The following is a 17,026-nucleotide window of genomic DNA, read 5'->3' on the forward strand; positions in this document are numbered from 1 at the left end:
CCTTTGGGATGAGGGTGTGGCAAACAGCCCAAAAACCAGAGCATGGCAGGGTATCATCCTCTTGGGCAGAGATTTCAGAGCTGAGCTTTGCTCCTTGAGCCTGGCACAGCTTCTGCACCCTCCTGTCTGTGCCCAGCAGTGACTGCTGCAGGTGCACATGCTGGCAGCAGGGAGCCCACATGGCCCAGAGACACGTGGACACCTCCTTATTGCGCATTACTCCTTTATTGAACTGGAACAAGACGGCTGCTATGGTTGGACAGTTACTCTGACCCCGTGCAAGCCCAGGCTCACGACACCAGCAGGGGGGAGGCCACAGTGACAGGCCACGTACACACGTGAGGGATGGGACACAACAGCACCTGCCTCACCAGCAGGATGAGGATGGGCATCAGCTGGGGGAAGCACATTGCAGACACAACCTCCAGGCTACAGGCTCCCTTCCCTCACCCTTGTCTGAAGGCAGTGTAGTTAAAGCAGGGGCTGGCAGAGCTGGGTCAGTCGTGAGTACCACCCTGGGGTGCTGTACCACATGCACCAAAACACAACCCTTCCAGTGGCATCCCAGTCACTGTGCCACGCACCCACGAGGGGATGGGGTACCCACCTTGGTCACTGCCGGCACTGCTCTTGCCTCACTGCTCCCAGGAGGACTAAATCAAGTGACAAAACTACAGTAAACAGGTGACAAGAACTGCCAGGGATGCAAAGCAAAGGAGGAGCCTGGCATGGCAAAGGATTGCTTGGCCTGTCCCTCTGCAGACAGGGTCTGAGGGTTGGGATCACAGCGTGGACAGGTGTGGGGTCGCTGCCTGGCAGAGACAGGGCTCCCTTTCTCACCAGACCTCTGTGTCCAGCCCTGGAGGCCCCAGGCTATCTGCAGAGGGGAGCCTGGTCTGAGGGAATGGGCCTAACCGTGGGGAGCGCCTCCAGCTCCACAGCTCCGAGTTCCTACAACTGTGGGGGTGTGAACAGACGGGTGGGGGATGGCAGGGGGCTCTACTCTGTGCTGCTCTGCTGCCTGCCCTCACTTCTTGGCCTTGCCCTGAGCAGCAACAGCCTCCATGGCCTTGCGCACGGTCTCCTCATCCCCCAGGAACTGCATGGGCTTGACAGGTTTCAGGTTCTTGTCCAGCTCATAGACAATGGGGATGCCAGTGGGCAGGTTCAGCTCCATGATGGCCTCTTCTGACATGCCTGCAAACACAGCAGTGCCGTCACTCTTGGACCTTCCCACAGCGGCAGCTGGGGAAGGAGGCGTCCCTGGGATGCCCCTGCTGGGGTGACCTACCTTCCAGGTGCTTGACAATCCCACGCAGGCTATTGCCGTGAGCAGCAATAAGGACTCGTTTGCCCTCTTTGATCTGTGGGACGATTTCCTCATTCCAGAAAGGCAGAGCCCGGGCAATGGTGTCCTTCAAGCTCTCGCATGTTGGCAGCTGGTCCTCTGTCAGGTCGGCATAGCGGCGATCCTGGGACAACAACCATGTTCACACAGCAGCCCAGTGCCCCCATCCAGTGTGGGAAGAAGGTGGCAAGAGTTTGTCTCTCCCCCAGGTTTTCCACTTGAGGACCCACTACACATAAGCAAAGCCAGGCTTGGAAGCAAGAAAGTGCCTTTGAGGTTTGGGGCTGCATTGAGCCACAGTCAGGGCCATGAGCCCTCCTGGGAAAAGTCATACATTGCCTATCCGGGCAAAGAAACCAGATCAAACATCAATAAATGGGTCATGGCACTAATGATTAACAGAGATATTGTGCCCTCTTCTTTGGATCTGTCTGTACAATGCCCAGGGGTTCAACTCCACAGGGAGGAAGCAGGATAAACTCAGCCTAAAGTCTGCCAGCACCATGCACAACAGCACCACATAACGCAACAGAGACACAGGAGACCTTACACAGGAAGCCAGGAAACGCTGCAGGTGACTTTTAAGAGACTCTTAGCAAGGCAGTCAAAGAGTAATGGGTCTTACCTTTGCAATAGTGCTGTAGAAGGGGTGGTCAGACTGCATGGGAGGCGGAGGGATGTCATAGGAGCGCCTCCAGATCTTGACCTGCGCCTCACCGTGCTTCGCTGCTGTCTCAGCCTTGTTCAAACCCGTGAGAGCCCCATAGTGCCTCTCATTTAGGCGCCAGGTCCGGATAACGGGTAACCACATCTGATCAATGGCATCCAGGACGGTCCAGAGAGTACGGATCGCCCGTTTTTGTACCGAGGTGAAGCAGATGTCGAACTCATAGCCGGCATCTAGAAAATACGGGGCAAGGGGGAGGCGGGGGAAGCCCAGGAAGGTGAGTGCCCGGCCTTATGCAATCGGTGAAAAGGGCAAGGGCGGCGGCCTCACCGCACCGGTACCGGTCGCGTCCTCGTCTTTACGGAAAGCGGCGGCGGCCAGGACGCGACCGGTACCGGAGAACCAACACACTGCGGTACCTACGACTCTCCCGCAGCGCTGATCCCCCGACCTGGCACCGGAGACCCTCGCCCGGCATCGGAGAGCCCCAAACCAGCACCCGTTAGGCTCGACGTGGCCGCACTAGGCCGCACGCCTTTCCCCCCGTTCCCCGCGCCCCCCCCCCTTGGCCGGCACCCCTTCCCTGGTCCACCGGTACCTCGGAGGGCCTCGCCACCGCGCCGCGCCTCCTGCTGCCCGGCGGGGCTGAGGTCGGCGTCGTACCACCCGCTGAAGCGGTTCTCGAGGTTCCAGGCGCTCTCGCCGTGGCGGACGAGGACGAGCCGGTAGGCGGCGGCCATGGCGGGCTGCGGAACCGGGGCGCGCTGCTCCTCACGCCGCTGCCGCGCGCGACTAACGCCCCCGCTCGGCCCCGCCCCGCCCCGCGCGCCGCCGGCCGGAGGGGGAAGCGCATGCGCTGAACGCGCGCCAGGCGGAGGCGCACGTACCACATGGCGCGGCCGCGAAGGGCGGTGCGACCTTCAGGGCGTGGCGTCACCGTGACGTCACGATAAGCAGTAATACGTAACACGTGACTCCCCGGCCGTGGCTACGGGCTCGGTGCGAGCGGTTTCGCAGGGCCGCGGCTGAGCACGGGCATGTCTGGTGGACTCTTGCCGGTGGCTGCCCCTGGGCCCTTCGGCTCTCCCATCTCTGCCCCGCTCGGGCACGACCCCGCTGAGCTTCCCCGACACCGCTTCTCGTCCACGCGGCCGGGAAGCGGCCTTCCCTGACGGCTGCCCTCACTCAAGATGGCGGCCGGCGCCGGAAGCGGAAAGGGGGCTGCGCGCGCGGCCGCACGCGGGGCCGGCTCCAGCATGGCGCGCAGCGGGAGGCTCCGCTCGGGAGCCGCGGCCAAGCTGAAGCGCTGGCGGAAGGGCCACAGCAGCGACTCCAACCCCGAGACCCGCCAGCATCGTCTGGCTGCCCGCAGCCGCTTCTGCAGCCGGCCGGCGGGTAAGGGCAGGGCAGGCGGCTCCTGACCCGTGCCCAGCGCTTCGCGGAGGGTGCAGGGGCGCGGAGGGCTGTGGGGCGAACCTTGGGGTCCTCCGAGAGCTGGGGCTGGGGCAGGAGTGAGAGCGGAGCCGCTGACAGTTCCAGGGTGGGCGGAGGCAGCAAACCGGGGAGGATAACCGAGGCCACGGCGTAAGGAGTTAACCTCTAGTGACACCGGGCCTCAGAAGCGGGCATGCTGCAGAGCCTGTCGCCCTGCGAGGCTCCCCAAAGCCCATGGCCATACCTCTGAGTGCTGCTGTGGTGTCTGGTGTGGTGAGGAACGTGACAAACTAACATTCAGCCGGCCACATGATGGGGAAGGTAAACCAAAGTGTGCCAGGCACTGTGAGAGCACTGGCTGCTCCTGGCCAAGGAAATCTTTCTCGTGCAGATGCTGGCTGCAGGCTGATGTGTGGGACTCCCAGGGACGTGCAGCATCTGTCCTGTCCGTCTGGTTGCTAGGGCTTCAGGTGGAAGAGGATAAATAGGGCAGAGTACAAGAAGCACTTCAGTGTTAAAGCTTTGGCACACCAGCACATGTTTGCGTGGACATGATGCTCTCTTCCATCAGAGATGACTGGGCTGTGCGCTGGTTTCTTTGCACAGGAATGAGGAGCTCTTTACAGTTATTCGTGTGCTTTTACCCATTGGGGCGAAGCAGCGCCTGTATTCCACATGCTGGATGTGAGCTCCAGCCAAGCCAGCCTGGCTGGGAGGAGAGGGGAGCGTGGGGGATTTCGGGGTGAATGGTGGCGCACTTTGACTTCTCAGTTCTGACCCATCTGTCACCCCTGCAGAGAAAAGTAACCTGACGGTGGATGCAGTGAAGCTGCACAATGAGCTGCAGTCGGGGTCCCTGCGTCTGGAGCGGGCGCGTGACAGCGCCCAGTTCCGGATGGAGGAGGACAGCGCTGAGGAGGCTGCCACAGAGAAGTCCTCCGGCACCTTTCTGAGCGGGCTGAGCGACTGCACTAACGTCACCTTCAGCAAGGTGCAGCGCTTCTGGGAGTCCAACTCTGCTGCTCACAAAGAGGTACGGACAGCAGCAGGGCTGGGGAAGGGGGTGTCTGGTGGGGATGGGCCCCTGGCTGTGAGGCTGAGAGATGCTGACCTGCTCTGCTGGCTGCTCTCAGATCTGTGCCGTGCTGGCGGCTGTGACAGAGGTGATCCGCTCCCGGGGGGGCAAGGAGAGCGAGACGGAATACTTTGCTGCACTGGTGAGTGCTGGTGGTGTGGAAGGGGTGTGAGGGGAGCTGCTGCTGGCAGCGTGGGTGGGCTCTGAGGAGGGATAGAGAAAGGTGCTGTGCTTGTAGGCTGAGTGGCTTTGTTCAGCAGAGATGCTGTTGGGCTGCTCCTGGTTTCTTTTCCCCCTCCCCAGGGGTTGGGGAAGGGCTGGCCTGGTGTGACCCCATGCACCCCATCCCTTAGCCACCTTCTGTTCCCAGATGACCACGCTGGAGGCAGTGGAGTCCCCCGAGTCGCTGTCTGCTGTCGCCTACCTGCTTAACCTTGTCCTAAAGCGGTAAGTGATTGGCAGAGAAGCAGAGACAGCTACCAGACCCCTTCATGGAAAAGGGATTGGTGCTGTCCTCCCTCCCCAGGCTGGGGAAGAAATCCAGCTGGGGTGAGCTGGTGATGCAGTCCCCTTTGTGACTGCTACCAGCTGTCTGCTCCTCACCCTACTGATGTGTCTCCTTCTCCTGGCAGGGTCCCGAGCCCTGTTCTGATAAAAAAGTTCTCGGATGCCTCAAAAGCCTTCATGAGTATCGTGTCCTCACAGGCCTGCAGCAGCTCCACCTCTGCCCTGCGATGGGTGAGTAGCCAAGAGGCAGCCAGCCATGTCAGCTCTGCCCAGGGTCTGCTGAGTGCTGGGGTCAGGGCTGCTGCTGGTGGTGCTGGGTGCTCGGCCTGAGGGCCTTGCAGTGAAAGGGAGATGTCTCTCTGGGGTGATGCTAATGCCCCTGCTGCTCCCTTGTCATAGGTCCTCTCTTGCCTGGCCACACTGCTGCGGAAGCAAGACTTGGCAGCCTGGAGCTACCCTGTCACCCTGCAGGTCTATCATGGCTTGTTGAGCTTTTGTGTTCATACCAAGCCCAAGGTGAGAGCCCAGTGCTTCTGGCAGGAGATGATGCTGCTTTTAGGGTTTGTTTCTGGGGATGGCTGTACCCCAGTCTGTAATTTCTCCTCAGCTGGGCTCTCCTTCCCGCAGGTGCGGAAAGCGGCGCAGTATGGCGTGTGTTCTGTCCTGAGGGGCAGCGAGTTCATGTTTGGCGATGCAGCCCCTGAGCATCACCCTGCAGCGCCCTCCACTGCCAAGTTCTGTGTGCAGGAGATTGAAAAAGCTGGAGGTGTGGGGCACTGGAGCATGGGGTCTGTAGCAGCATGTGGGGGACTCTGCCGCTGTGGGAGAATAAGAACTTGGAGGGCAGAGGGGAGAATGCAGTACACTACATTGCTGGGGAGGGTATGAGATATCTTTGGTGTTTTGAAGCCTCCTCAGCCATTCAGGTGCTTTCCTGTTCCCAGAAGTTAGGAGAGTGTTCACCCTGGTTCTGTGGGTCAGCCCCACTGCTGTCATGGGGGCTTTGCCTTGGGCAGGGCTTTGCTGTGGTGTCCCACAGGCTCAGAGGTTGCTCTGCTCCTGCAGGTGCCAAGGAGGCCACCACCACCCTGCATGTCCTTGCCCTGCTGCGGGATGTGCTGCCCTGCTTTCCTGCAGCTGTGGTGAAGACCTGCTGTGAGACCTTGCTCCGAGTCATGACCCTCAGCCATGTGGTGAGTGTTCCCCCTCCAGGGATGACAAGGGCAGACCCTTTCCCCATGGGCTACACTCTGAAAGGGATCAGACTCTCTCAGCTGTCAACTGGGAGCCTGGAATGCAGGATGCAAATGGAGAAGAGCCCAGGACAGCTTGCTGCCCTGACTGCTGTGGAAAAGGGAGGCTATGGAGATGCAGCATGGTTGCAGTACTGCTGGCTTTTCCAGGGCAGAGCCTGCTTTGGGGTAGGGGGACAGTGGGTTCAAAGCAGAGCCCCCTCTCCTGATATTATGTTCTTTGCAGCTGGTGACAGCATGTGCCATGCAAGCTTTCCACAGCCTCTTCAGCGCCCAGGCCAGTGTGGCCTGCCTGCCAGCTGAGCTCAATGCCCAGATCATCACTGTGAGTGTGGGGTACCAGTGTGGGGAGGGACAGAGCTGGCAGTTGCACAGCACCCACCCACCTACCCAACCTTCTGCTCCCGCAGGCTCTCTACGACTACGTGCCCAGCACGAGTGACCTGCAGCCGCTGCTGACCTGGCTGTCCACCATGGAGCGGGCACACATCAACCTGGGCAGGTGCAGATGGAGGCCATGGCTGGGTGAGGGGAGAGGTGGCTGCCTGGTCTCTAATCTGGCCTTTCTTTCCTCTCCAGGCTGCAGAAGGACCTGTGCTGGGCTCACCTGCCCCGGCTCTTCTCTGCTGCCATGAACTGCTTCCTCTCCCCACACTCGCAGGTGGTGTCAGCAGCAGCACAGGCCCTGGAGGTACCACACTCAGACACCTCTCCCCGCGTGGATACCGTGGGCCTTGTGGGGCGCTCTGCCATGGGGCTTGGGGCTTGCCAGTGAGTGGTATGCCCCTCTGTGCCTGTGAGGCTGGGGATTGTGTGGTCCAACAGCTGTCCCGTTTTTCCTGTTTGCCCTTGCAGACTGTCCTGAGTGAGTGTATTGCTCCCCACATGGAGGATGTGGGCACTGTGTCCGCATCTGCCCCAGCCCCTGCTGCTTACCTGTGCAAGATGTTCAGGTGAGGAGCAGCGATGTGGGAGGGGCTGCCCATGGGTCGGGCTGAGCTCTGACCAGCCTCTGCCCAGTCCTCAATGGGGTCTAGCAGGCCTGGTGGGCACCCTGAATACTGCCAGTGTGACCATCTTCTTTCTGCTCCCCAGATCAGTGGAGGAAGGGCTGACATACCGTTTCCATGCAGCATGGGATGAAGTTCTGCGAGTGTTGGAGATCTTCTTTGAGACATGTGGGAAGCAGTGCCATCCCATCATGAGGAAGGTGAGCCAGGCTAAAAGGGCACAGATTCATCCGTAGAGGCTGGTGGGGTGGCTGTGCTGCTGTCTGGGCTGTGTTGCCCCCTCCAGCTGGAGCAGGGCCATGCTGTTTGCCCTGCTCTTTTGTCTGTGTGCGGCAAGAGCGTGCACAGCTCGGTGACACTTGGCACAGCGGTGTGCAGGGCAGCTGGCACCCCTGGGCCGGCAGAGTGATATGTGCCAGGCCTGTGCCCATGGCTCTTCTGTGACTGTCCTGCCCTGTTCCCACAGTGTCTCCAGTCCTTGTGTGACCTGCGTCTCTCTCCGCACTTTCCCTACACTGCTGAAGTGGACCAGGCAGTGGGGGCTGCTGTGAGCACCATGGGTCCTGAGGTGCTCCTGGAAGCTGTGCCCCTGGAGATCAATGGCAAGGAGTGAGTACAGTCACGGGGTAGCAGCTTTGCAGCTGTTGTGTTCCTGTTCAGTCCCTGTGCAGTGCTGCAGGTATGGCTGCTAAGCCTACCTGTGCTCAGCTTTAGGGCTGGGTGAAAGTGTCCTGTGCCCAGGGGCTGGTGCTGGCAGCACCCCACACCCTCCTGACCCATGCCTTTCCTCCCCAGGGAGACACTGGATTTCCCCCGCAGCTGGCTGCTGCCGGTGCTGCGGGACAACGTGCAGGGTGCACGCCTTGGCTTCTTCACCAGTTACTTCTTGCCTTTGGCGGCTGCCCTGAAAAGCAGAGGTGAGGAGAGCGGCATGTTAGGGGTCTCAGCAGTCCAGGGTGTTCTGTGGAACTTCCCTTCTCTGCCTTGGCATGGAGCAAGGCTTTGCAATGTCTTCTGCTCTGCTCATCTTTTTCTCTTCTGCAGCCCTGGAGTTTACCCAGGCTGGGAAGAGTGTGGAGGCCAAGATCTACGACACGCTGCAGTGGCAGGTAACAGCCAGTGCCTGGGAGCCTTGCCATAGTGTGCCCCTGGTACCACGCTGGGGAGCAGTGACCTGGGCAAAGACTGTGGCCTCCCGCCTTTTCCTTTGCCTTCCAGGTCTGGACTCTGCTTCCTGGCTTCTGCACCCATCCCACAGATGTGCTGGGGGCCTTCAAGGGGCTGGCCCGCACGCTGGGCATGGCCATCAGTGAGCGCCCAGATCTCCGCCCCACTGTGTGCCAGGCCTTGCGCACCCTCATCAACAAAGGCTGCGAGACAGGTTGGGGGGGGGAAACGGGTCCTTGTGGTGGGTTCCTGCCACCTGTGGGAGGGGAAATGCTGATCTGTAGCCATCCTTTCCCTAGATGCGGAGCGGGCAGAAGTGGGTCGCTTTGCCAAAAATTTCCTGCCCATCCTGTTCAACGTGTACAGCCAACCTGAGGGGGATGGGGGCACAAGTGCTCAGCGCCGCTCTGTGCTGGACACTGTCCGTGCTTACCTGACCATCACGGATCCTCAGGTGAGGGGCCTGTGGGGCACTGGGGCAAGCTGTCCTGGCTCGGGCCAGAATCTCCCAGCCGGACTCAGTCTGATGGGCTTTGGTGCAGGCGTGAGTGATGAGGACAGGAAGAAAGGCTTTGACCAGAGAGCAGCCCTTTCTGCCCTCACAGGCAGGGAGACCTCTCCTTCCCACAGCCTGGGATTTCCCAGTCTTGCAGTCACATCTCACCCATCATGTACAAGCTCTTTGTGAATTTGTCCAGGTCTTTTTGGACTTAGTGGTGCTTCTGGTCTCCACAAAGTCCTTTAGCAAGTTGTTTGCCAGGTGGATTGTAAACTCTTGTAAAAGCACTCAGTTCAATCAGTTCTGATCCTGCTCTCTGTGCCTGCCCTGCAGATGGTGTGCGGATTACTGGAGAAAGCCAGTGCAAAGCTGACCAGTCCTGAGAGCTCCGAGTTTGCCAGGTAACGCCTGGGAGCTGATGCTAATGGGTAAAACTCCTGGTGTGCTCCTGGTGAGCAGCTCTAGGGCGTTGTCCCGTGTGGACTTTGCCACCATTGTGCATTTGATGTGACCCGTAGCTGGCCTCCCAGCTTGGTTGGGATGTGATGCCACAGTTTAACAGCTGCGGCTGTGTGTCCTTCTGTGCTGCAGACTCTCCATCCTAGACCTGATAGTGGCAATGGCACCCTATGCTGATGAGCAGTCCCTGGACTCCTTGTACCGTACCATCCAGCCTTCCCTCCAGGTGAGCTGGTCCTCGGCCCTGAGAGGTGCTGGGGCTGCAGTGGGGCACCTTCTGCTTGCTGCCCACGCTTGGACCCGTACCCTAAGGACTGAGCAGCTGCCATAGGGGATTGGTCTCTGCTGGATGGTGTGGGGTGCTGGTGTCCCTTCAGACACCATGGTGAGGGGCTGCCTTAACAGTGGGAGCATGTTGGCTGTCCCTGCAGAGCAAAGAGCGCAGCATGCAGAAGAAGGCGTATCGTGTGCTAGAGGAGGTGTGTGCTGCTCCCCACGCTCCCTGCCAGGCCTTCGTCCACTCCCACCTCCAGGACCTGCAGGCAACGCTGCTGGACTCGCTCAAGAGCGCAGCATCCCCGGCCAAAAGGGTGAGAGCAAGGGCTGTGGTGGTGGTGATCAGCCACTGCTGGAAGGGAAGGGATGGGGTGGGCGGCAGGGGTAACCAAGTGTTTGTCCCTGGGTGTACCAGTGCTGATCCGTTTCTTTCCCCAGCCACGGCTGAAATGCCTGTTCCACATTGTGAAACAGCTGTCTGCAGAGCACGAGCCTTTTGTCACTGCTCTGGTCCCAGAGGTGAGCATGGTCCCTTTGAAGAGCTGTCTGGTTCTGGCTGTAGTAGTGGCAGCAGTGGTGACATGCCTGTGTTCCTCCAGGTCATCCTATGCACCAAGGAGGTGTCCGTGGGGGCCCGGAAAAACGCCTTCATGCTGCTCGTGGAGATGGGCCATGCTTTCATCCGCTTTGGACCCACCCCTGAAGGTGAGCTTCTGTTCTACTTACTCAGCCCCACGGCCACTCTGGCCCTAGGGACGTCAGACCCATGCCAAGCATTCTGCTGAAATGGCCCAGGGATGCTGCTGGACACAGAGTGAGTTGGGCCCTGAGTCATCCCTTTCTTGTAGAGGCCATGCAGCGGTTCCTGCTCCTGATCTACGTGGGCCTCACTGGCTCAGTCACCATGATCAGCTGCACCGTGCTGGCACTGACCCGCCTGTTCTTCGAGTTCAAAGGTGAGCAGGAGGGCTGGGGGGACGAGGCAGAGCCCTTCAGGGAAGGTGGGTGCTGGAAGGAAGCCATCTGTGGCTGAGTCCCACCATGGTTGCAGATCACCTGGAGTTCAGTGTGGTGGAGCAGCTCCTGCAGAACATCTGCCTGTTGCTGGCCTCCCGCACGCGGGATGTGGTCAAGGCAGCCCTGGGATTCCTGAAGGTCACACTGCTGCTGGTGGACACCAAGCTCCTGGCCAAGCATGTCCAGACAATGGTGAGATCATGCACAGGGTGCCTTGAGGAGGGTGGTGGGGCAGAGCTGTATCTGCCTTGGGCAAACAGGAGCATCTCCAGCTGCTCTCTGCCTGGGAGCCAAGGAAACAACCTTCATCTCAGTGGCTGAGATGGCAGCAAGGAGGATCCTCTCCTGAATCCTGGCATAGATGTGCCAGAAAAGCCCCATGAACTAGCGCTGCCAAGCATGGACACCTCCCCATGGCCTTACCTGGGGCAGGCATGGAGAGATGGCAGGAGGGTGAACAAGGTGGCCATGCAGATAAGGGTTGGGAGGCTGGATCCCCAAGGCAGGTGTGCTTTGGTCTTGAGGGTCTCTGTCCTGACAGCTGGAGGCTGTGGGGAACCTTTCAGATGACATGAGACGCCACTTCCGTATGAAGCTGCGAAACCTCTTCATCAAGTTCATCCGCAAGTTTGGGTAAGCCAGGGTCTCCTGGGGGGGCGAGGGAGCTCTCTGGGAAGCAGAGCAGGAGAAGGTGGGTGCTGACTGCTCTCTGTGTGTTTCCTCAGCTTTGAGCTGGTGAAGGGGCTGCTGCCAGCCGAGTACCATAAGGTGTTGGTGAACATCCGCAAGGCGGAATCCCGAAGCCGCAAGCAGCGTGCCCTGAAGAAGGCAGCTGCAGATATGGATGAGGAGGAGGCACCACCACCACAGCCCAGAGGAGACAGGTGAAAATGGGCTCAGGGTAAAGAAAGAGTGGCCCCCACAGGGAGCTTGGCACTGCATCTGCTCAGCTGGTGCTTCTAGAGATGCTGGAGACATCTCCAGGGCTGCTCTTCATTGTGGGGCAGGGTGCACCCCTGGGCTTAGTCCATTTTCCATCATCCTTTCCACCTTTTGATCAGTATGGAGGAGATCCTGGCTGACTCAGAGGATGAGGAGGAGGAAGAAGAGGAACGGCATCGGAGCAAGGAGTGGAGGAAGCAAGCACGGCAGAAGGGCCAGGCATGGCTGAAGGAAGGGGAAGATGATGAGCCCCTCAACTTCCTGGACCCTAATGTGTCCCAGCGGGTGCTGGGTAAGGAGTGGAGCTTCAGATGGAGCTAGGGAGGGATGGATGCATGGGGCAGGGGCTGCTGCAATGCACAGGGGCCCTGGGGGTTGCTGCCCCCAGAATTAGATCCTTCTCCAGGCCCTGACCCATTTCTCTGTGAGCAGCCACCAAGCCAGGCCCCAAGCGGTCCAGAGGAGTGAGCCATGATTTCCAGATGTCTGAGGATGGACGCCTGATCATCCATGAAGAGGAAGAGGAGCTGGATGATGATGAAACCAAAGGTACTACCTGGGCTGACAGGGGCCACTCTAGACTTGCTCTGGGTCTCTGAATGGTTTTCATCCTGCCACCTGCATGTGGGATCTTGGGGGGATATGGGTGGAAGTGGCAGGAATTGGTATGGCCTTGTGTGACACTGAGTGGCTCTCTTCTGGGCCGGTGCCCAGGGGAAGCAGTCACCTACATCATCAGGAGGGTGCTGGTTCAGCAGAGGCATCCTGCTACTGCCATCCCCTCCAGGGGCTAGCACAGTACCAGGGCTGTGCCATGCCCTCATCACACGCTGACCTTCCTATCCTGTACCACAGGAGCAGATGAGGAGATGGCAGATGTGCTGCAAGATGTGGGGCTCCGCAGTGTAAGTATGGGGCTCGTGGTCCTGAGGAGATGCTGGGGGAACTCATCCTTGCCAAACCACTGCCTGTGCCATGGCAGCTGCAGCTCTGCCCAAGAGGCCAGTGGGCACACCAGGCAATTTCCAGCTGCTTGGAGGGGTGCAGGAAGTTGTCTGGGATGGGGATGTGCTGTCTGGAAAGTCTCTTGGTGCCCACAGGAGGAAGCAGGAGGCTGGGGGTCGATGGGAGGGCAGAACTGTAAGGCCAAGCCAGCTGCAGGGTTCCTGCTGTCTTTTTCTGCAGAAGAAGAGTCAGAAGCGTCGGTTCAGAGAGGAGCCAGACGATGAGGAAGCTGAGGCTGGAACCTGTTCTCAGTATAGAGGTAAGTCCTCTGCCTGTGCCCAGTCTGGGGCTCCCCAGAGGGCCAGAACCGTGTGTCATCCCAGAGCACATGGCACATGATTGCGTGCAGATGGTTCCTGAATATCTCCATTGTGGGAGACTCCAGAATGCCTCTCTCTAGGCAGTCTGTTCCAGTGCAGTCACCCACACAGCAAAGTAGTTCTCATGTTCAGGTGGAACTTCCTGTTCATCAGTTTCTGCTCTTGCCCCCTGTCCTATTGTCCAGCAGCAGCAAGCAGAGCCTGGTGCTATCCTCTTGACACCCTCCCTTCAGATATTTACAGACATTGATGAGGTCCCCTTTTAGGTGCCTCTTTTCTGGTCTGAACAGGCCCAGCTCTCACCATTTTCTCATAAGAGAGATGCCCCAGTCCCTGAATCCTTCACTGGACCAGCTCCATGAGCTCCATGTGTCTCTTGCACTGGTGAGCCCAGAACTGGACACAGCATTCCAGGTGCATCCTCATCCTTGGAGTTGGAGGGGCAGGATCCCTTTCCTTGACCTGCTGGCAATGCTTTTCCTAATGTACCCCAGGACGCCACTGGCCTTCTTGGCCACAAGGGCGCTGCTGGCTCATGAGCAACTTGTTTTCTACCATGATCCCCAGGTCCTTCTCTGCAGAGCTGATTTCCCCAGGTTAGCCCCCCGTTCGAACTGGTGCTTGGGGTTATTTCTCCCCAGGTGCATTTGCCCTCATTAATTTCAGACAGTTCTCTACACATCTCTCCTGAGATTTTACTTGTGGGAAATGGCCACCACTCTGCTGTCCTGACACCAAGAGCTGGGGACAAAAACAGGAACAGCTTCCACAGCCTAGAACTGGGCAGGGGGAGGCCCAAGACCCTCTTCCAACACACATTCTCTTTTCCAGCTGGAGGCTCTGGGATCCATCGGCCGCTGAACAAGGAGCCAGCCTTTGGTGCAGAGTACCGATCCAAGGTGAGGAACCCATGGGGTTGCAGGGTTTGTGTGTGGGGATGCTTGGACTTTGCTGCAGCAGGAAGCACCATTTTTGTTGGGAATCTGGTCCTGTAGCACCAAGGTTGGAGGGGATCTCTGCTCCAAGAGGAATTGCCAAACACTCAGTATCTCTGAACGCTGCCAGCCCATTTCAAAGTTCCTGTCCTATCCTTGCCGTGGGTAGTTCCTGCTCACTGCTCAAAGCAGGTGTCTGTAGCATCATGTTGGTGGGAAATCAGCTCTCAGGGCAGTGTTCTCAGCCAGCACCCCACTGCAACACAGTCTTTGGGACAGCCGGGTGGCAGGGTTGCACTGGAATGGCATGGATGCGTCTTCCCTGGTGCTGCATCTTCTTTCATGTCACTGTCCCCCACAGAAGGGTAAAGGTGATGTGAAGAAGAAGGGCCAACTCGACCCCTATGCCTACATCCCCCTGAACAGAGCTAAACTCAACAGAAGGTGAGGCTAACCAGGAAGGGCACAGGGTGGGAACGGGTTTGATCCTGCATTTTGGTAATGGTTTTTTGTTGGGTTTGGGAGCTCCCCGTCATCTGCTGTGCCACTCCTTGCGGAGTGTGGAGCAGCATCCCCATGGGTTAGGTGTGCCCAGTGCCTGCACCAAACCAGCTTCCTGCACCTTGCTCCCTCCAGGAAGCGGGCGAAAATGCAGGGCCAGTTCAAGGGCCTGATGAAGGGAGCCCAGCGCGGGGCCAAGGCCGGCCGCAGGAACCGTCTGAAGGCCCAGCGCTCCTGAGGACACCCAGGTGTTCACCTGCCCCTACCCAAGGACACAGCATCGCGTTAGTGGAACAGCTGGGGGTCCTCTTGAAGGTGACCTCCGTTTGTCTGAGACTCCCTGGGAAGCCACTTGGATGTATTATGGACTAATGGCCCTTCTGTGTCTGGTACAGGCATGGGGGTGTGTGTGTGAGAGCAAGTAATATGTAAAGAATTCTCTATATTGATAAATATCCTCTGTTCTTACCCGGCCCAGATTCCTCCTCTCCTTCCCTTCAGATCTTACATAAGTGTGCTGTGCCTTCTGTCCATGTGCAGCGGGTTCTTCTGCCACTGCAGGGCTGCATCCTGCAGGGCTCATACCAGCATCAGCCTGGGCCTGGGGCCAGAGCTCGCTCTCCCACACTGGGCTGCCTGGAGGCTGCCAGGAGCAGCACTGTGGCACGTGTGCAGTGGGGCTGAGATGTGGAGCTGGCCATAGAGCAAAGCCAGAGAGGCTGAAGTCCTTACAACCAGCTTTCTTTACCAAATTCCTTGGCAGGCTCTTCTGCCCAAAACTGTGGCCAGGGGATCTGTGCCATGTGGAAAGTGACTGCCATTTGACCACTGGACACTTTTCCCATATCAGCCGTGCCTGATGCTGGGGCAGGAACATTTTGCTGCAAATTTCTTGATACTGGCTGGAAAACTACTACAGCAAATCTCTATGCCTTGCCATTTCTCTTACTGTTGCAAGCTGAGAGAAGCCCTTTGCTCTGGCCACTTCCTGCCAGTTAGACCTGAGCAGCATGAGTAATCCTGAACCTTTTTAGCTGTTCAGCCCTGTCCCATTGGCCTGAGCATCAGATTTTGCCCAGCTCTTTCTATGCTGAGTGCAAAAGATGGTGTTTGGCCAAAGTGTGCTGAAGAGAGCAGGGCTGAGGGTAGTGGATACAGGTCCCATTGCTTGCACTGCAAAGAACATGTGTTGGTGAATGTAGCTGGCTTTCCCTTTTTCATATTAAAAAGTCTTCAGCCCTTTGTAATTTCCTTTTGTGGCAGCTTGCATGCTGGAATTGCAATGCTTCTCAGTTCTGTAATAAGCTAAAGGGATTGTGCTTGTTCAGCCTCTTACTGCAGGCTTCTTTCTGGAGGCTGCAAATCCAGTTTTGTGGCTTTCTTATGCTTGGGTTGGTTTTGTTTTTTTTTTTTTTTCCAAGATCCTTTTAAAAGCCTGGGATGGAGGAGGAGCTCTTGTACTGATACTGGTCCTGCCTTGTCAGGAATGCTGTTCCCTTTGTGCTTTCCTACTCAGGGCTCTCAGTGGGACCCTTGAGCCCCAGTTCAAGTTGAGGTGCTGCTGCTCAGCCTGCCAGAAGGCAGCTCACAGCCTGGCCTACAGGACAGGCTTCTCCAGCAGCACCTTGTGATCAGGAGCTACACCATCTTCCTTTGCTGCCTGCAGCATGGGGCTGATGCCCTCCCCTCCCCGGAGAGGGGAAGACAGGCAGCAGTCACCTTCTGAGACACCAACACCTGTAACCTGAGGCTCTAGACCCAGCAGAGCTGTCTTCCTGCTTTCCCTTCTTTCCTTGGAGACAGGGCCTGGAGAAGGCTGTAGCTAATTTATTTGGGAGCTCCAGCTTACTCACTCTACTGTTCTTCATTTGCATGTTGTTGCTTAAATTAGTAGATGTCTGCATGGAACAGAAGAGTTTTATTAGCAGAGGATGGTGTTCAGCTGAGCTGGAGTCCAGAGAACAGATTCTACTGCAACAACATCTTGTTAATCAGCTAATTAATCATGTAATGCAATGGAAACCCTCGGTGAGGAGATGTCATCCTGCCTGAGAAGGCTGGCTGTGAGTCAAGCCTGCTCCTTGCCAGCAGCTGCCCCTGGCAGGGAGCAGAGTTGCAGCTCGGGGACCCTCAGGAGCCTGAGCACGTGTCTGGCATGGGGCAGGTGAGGGTGGTGGGGGTCGTGCCTCCTGCACCTGCCTGCCACAACTCCTCTGCAGTTACCTGTGGAGAGGCACAAGATGGAGACCTGGAGATATGCTTGGCTTTTGCTGCTTTAGCTGGGAGCTGGCTTGAAGGCTATTCACCCAGCAGGCTCTTAAACCATGAAGTACCGGTATGGAGCCACACTTGCACGTGACATTGTCACAAAGCGTCCCCCAGTGCTGGCTGGGGCAGTTGCAAATGCCCACCGTGATTCTTAAAGCTTAAAATTGGGGACAGAGGTGCCCCATGGGGCTGTGCCCACCTACCATCCAGATGGACCACCCCATCCTCCAAGCACACTGCAGGGCCTTTTGGGGTTGCCTGTTCAGAGTTGGGATTCCTCACACACATGGTGCAGGGATGGCAAAACCCTCCTGGGGACAGCAGTATAAGAGGAGCTTTAGTG

The 17,026-nt window shown here is 58.1% G+C and overlaps 2 protein-coding genes across 2 annotated transcripts; one reads left to right on the plus strand and one right to left on the minus strand.

Moving 5' to 3' along the window:
- Positions 1-206: 206 nt before the first annotated feature.
- Positions 207-2,843, minus strand: PGAM1 (phosphoglycerate mutase 1). Its single transcript, XM_038140303.1, has 4 exons — positions 2,614-2,843; positions 1,974-2,248; positions 1,292-1,472; positions 207-1,197 (listed from the first exon to the last, which is right to left on the minus strand). Exons 1-4 carry the CDS (start codon positions 2,753-2,755, stop codon positions 1,028-1,030), a joined length of 768 nt encoding a protein of 255 aa, XP_037996231.1. The 5' UTR covers positions 2,756-2,843; the 3' UTR covers positions 207-1,027.
- Positions 2,844-2,968: 125 nt separating this feature from the next.
- On the plus strand, positions 2,969-15,666 carry RRP12 (ribosomal RNA processing 12 homolog). Its single transcript, XM_038140291.1, has 34 exons — positions 2,969-3,410; positions 4,247-4,482; positions 4,583-4,666; positions 4,895-4,971; positions 5,157-5,262; positions 5,431-5,547; positions 5,659-5,797; positions 6,097-6,224; positions 6,511-6,609; positions 6,695-6,786; positions 6,864-6,975; positions 7,140-7,237; positions 7,380-7,494; positions 7,761-7,903; positions 8,090-8,211; positions 8,339-8,403; positions 8,513-8,675; positions 8,761-8,915; positions 9,294-9,361; positions 9,552-9,645; positions 9,851-10,009; positions 10,134-10,214; positions 10,295-10,400; positions 10,544-10,651; positions 10,747-10,904; positions 11,254-11,345; positions 11,438-11,596; positions 11,774-11,946; positions 12,087-12,203; positions 12,510-12,559; positions 12,840-12,918; positions 13,811-13,878; positions 14,276-14,358; positions 14,551-15,666. The coding sequence occupies exons 1-34, from the start codon at positions 3,206-3,208 to the stop codon at positions 14,651-14,653; spliced, it is 3,954 nt and encodes a 1,317-aa protein (XP_037996219.1). The 5' UTR covers positions 2,969-3,205; the 3' UTR covers positions 14,654-15,666.
- Positions 15,667-17,026: the final 1,360 nt, after the last annotated feature.

This window comes from Motacilla alba, chromosome 6 (genome assembly GCF_015832195.1).
Source record: "Motacilla alba alba isolate MOTALB_02 chromosome 6, Motacilla_alba_V1.0_pri, whole genome shotgun sequence".
Classification (NCBI taxonomy): Eukaryota; Metazoa; Chordata; class Aves; order Passeriformes; family Motacillidae; genus Motacilla; species Motacilla alba.

Coding starts and splice junctions, on each gene's coding strand:
- RRP12 (XM_038140291.1), top strand. CDS start 3,206: ATGGCGGCCGGCGCCGGAAGCGGAAAGGGGGCTGCGCGCGCGGCCGCA. Junction 6,787..6,863: donor GCACACATCAACCTGGGCAG/GTGCAGATGGAG, acceptor TTTCCTCTCCAG/GCTGCAGAAGGACCTGTGCT. Junction 10,215..10,294: donor TCACTGCTCTGGTCCCAGAG/GTGAGCATGGTC, acceptor GTGTTCCTCCAG/GTCATCCTATGCACCAAGGA.
- PGAM1 (XM_038140303.1), bottom strand. CDS start 2,755: ATGGCCGCCGCCTACCGGCTCGTCCTCGTCCGCCACGGCGAGAGCGCC. Junction 1,473..1,973: donor TCTACAGCACTATTGCAAAG/GTAAGACCCATT, acceptor TTGTTGTCCCAG/GATCGCCGCTATGCCGACCT. Junction 1,198..1,291: donor GATTGTCAAGCACCTGGAAG/GTAGGTCACCCC, acceptor CTGTGTTTGCAG/GCATGTCAGAAGAGGCCATC.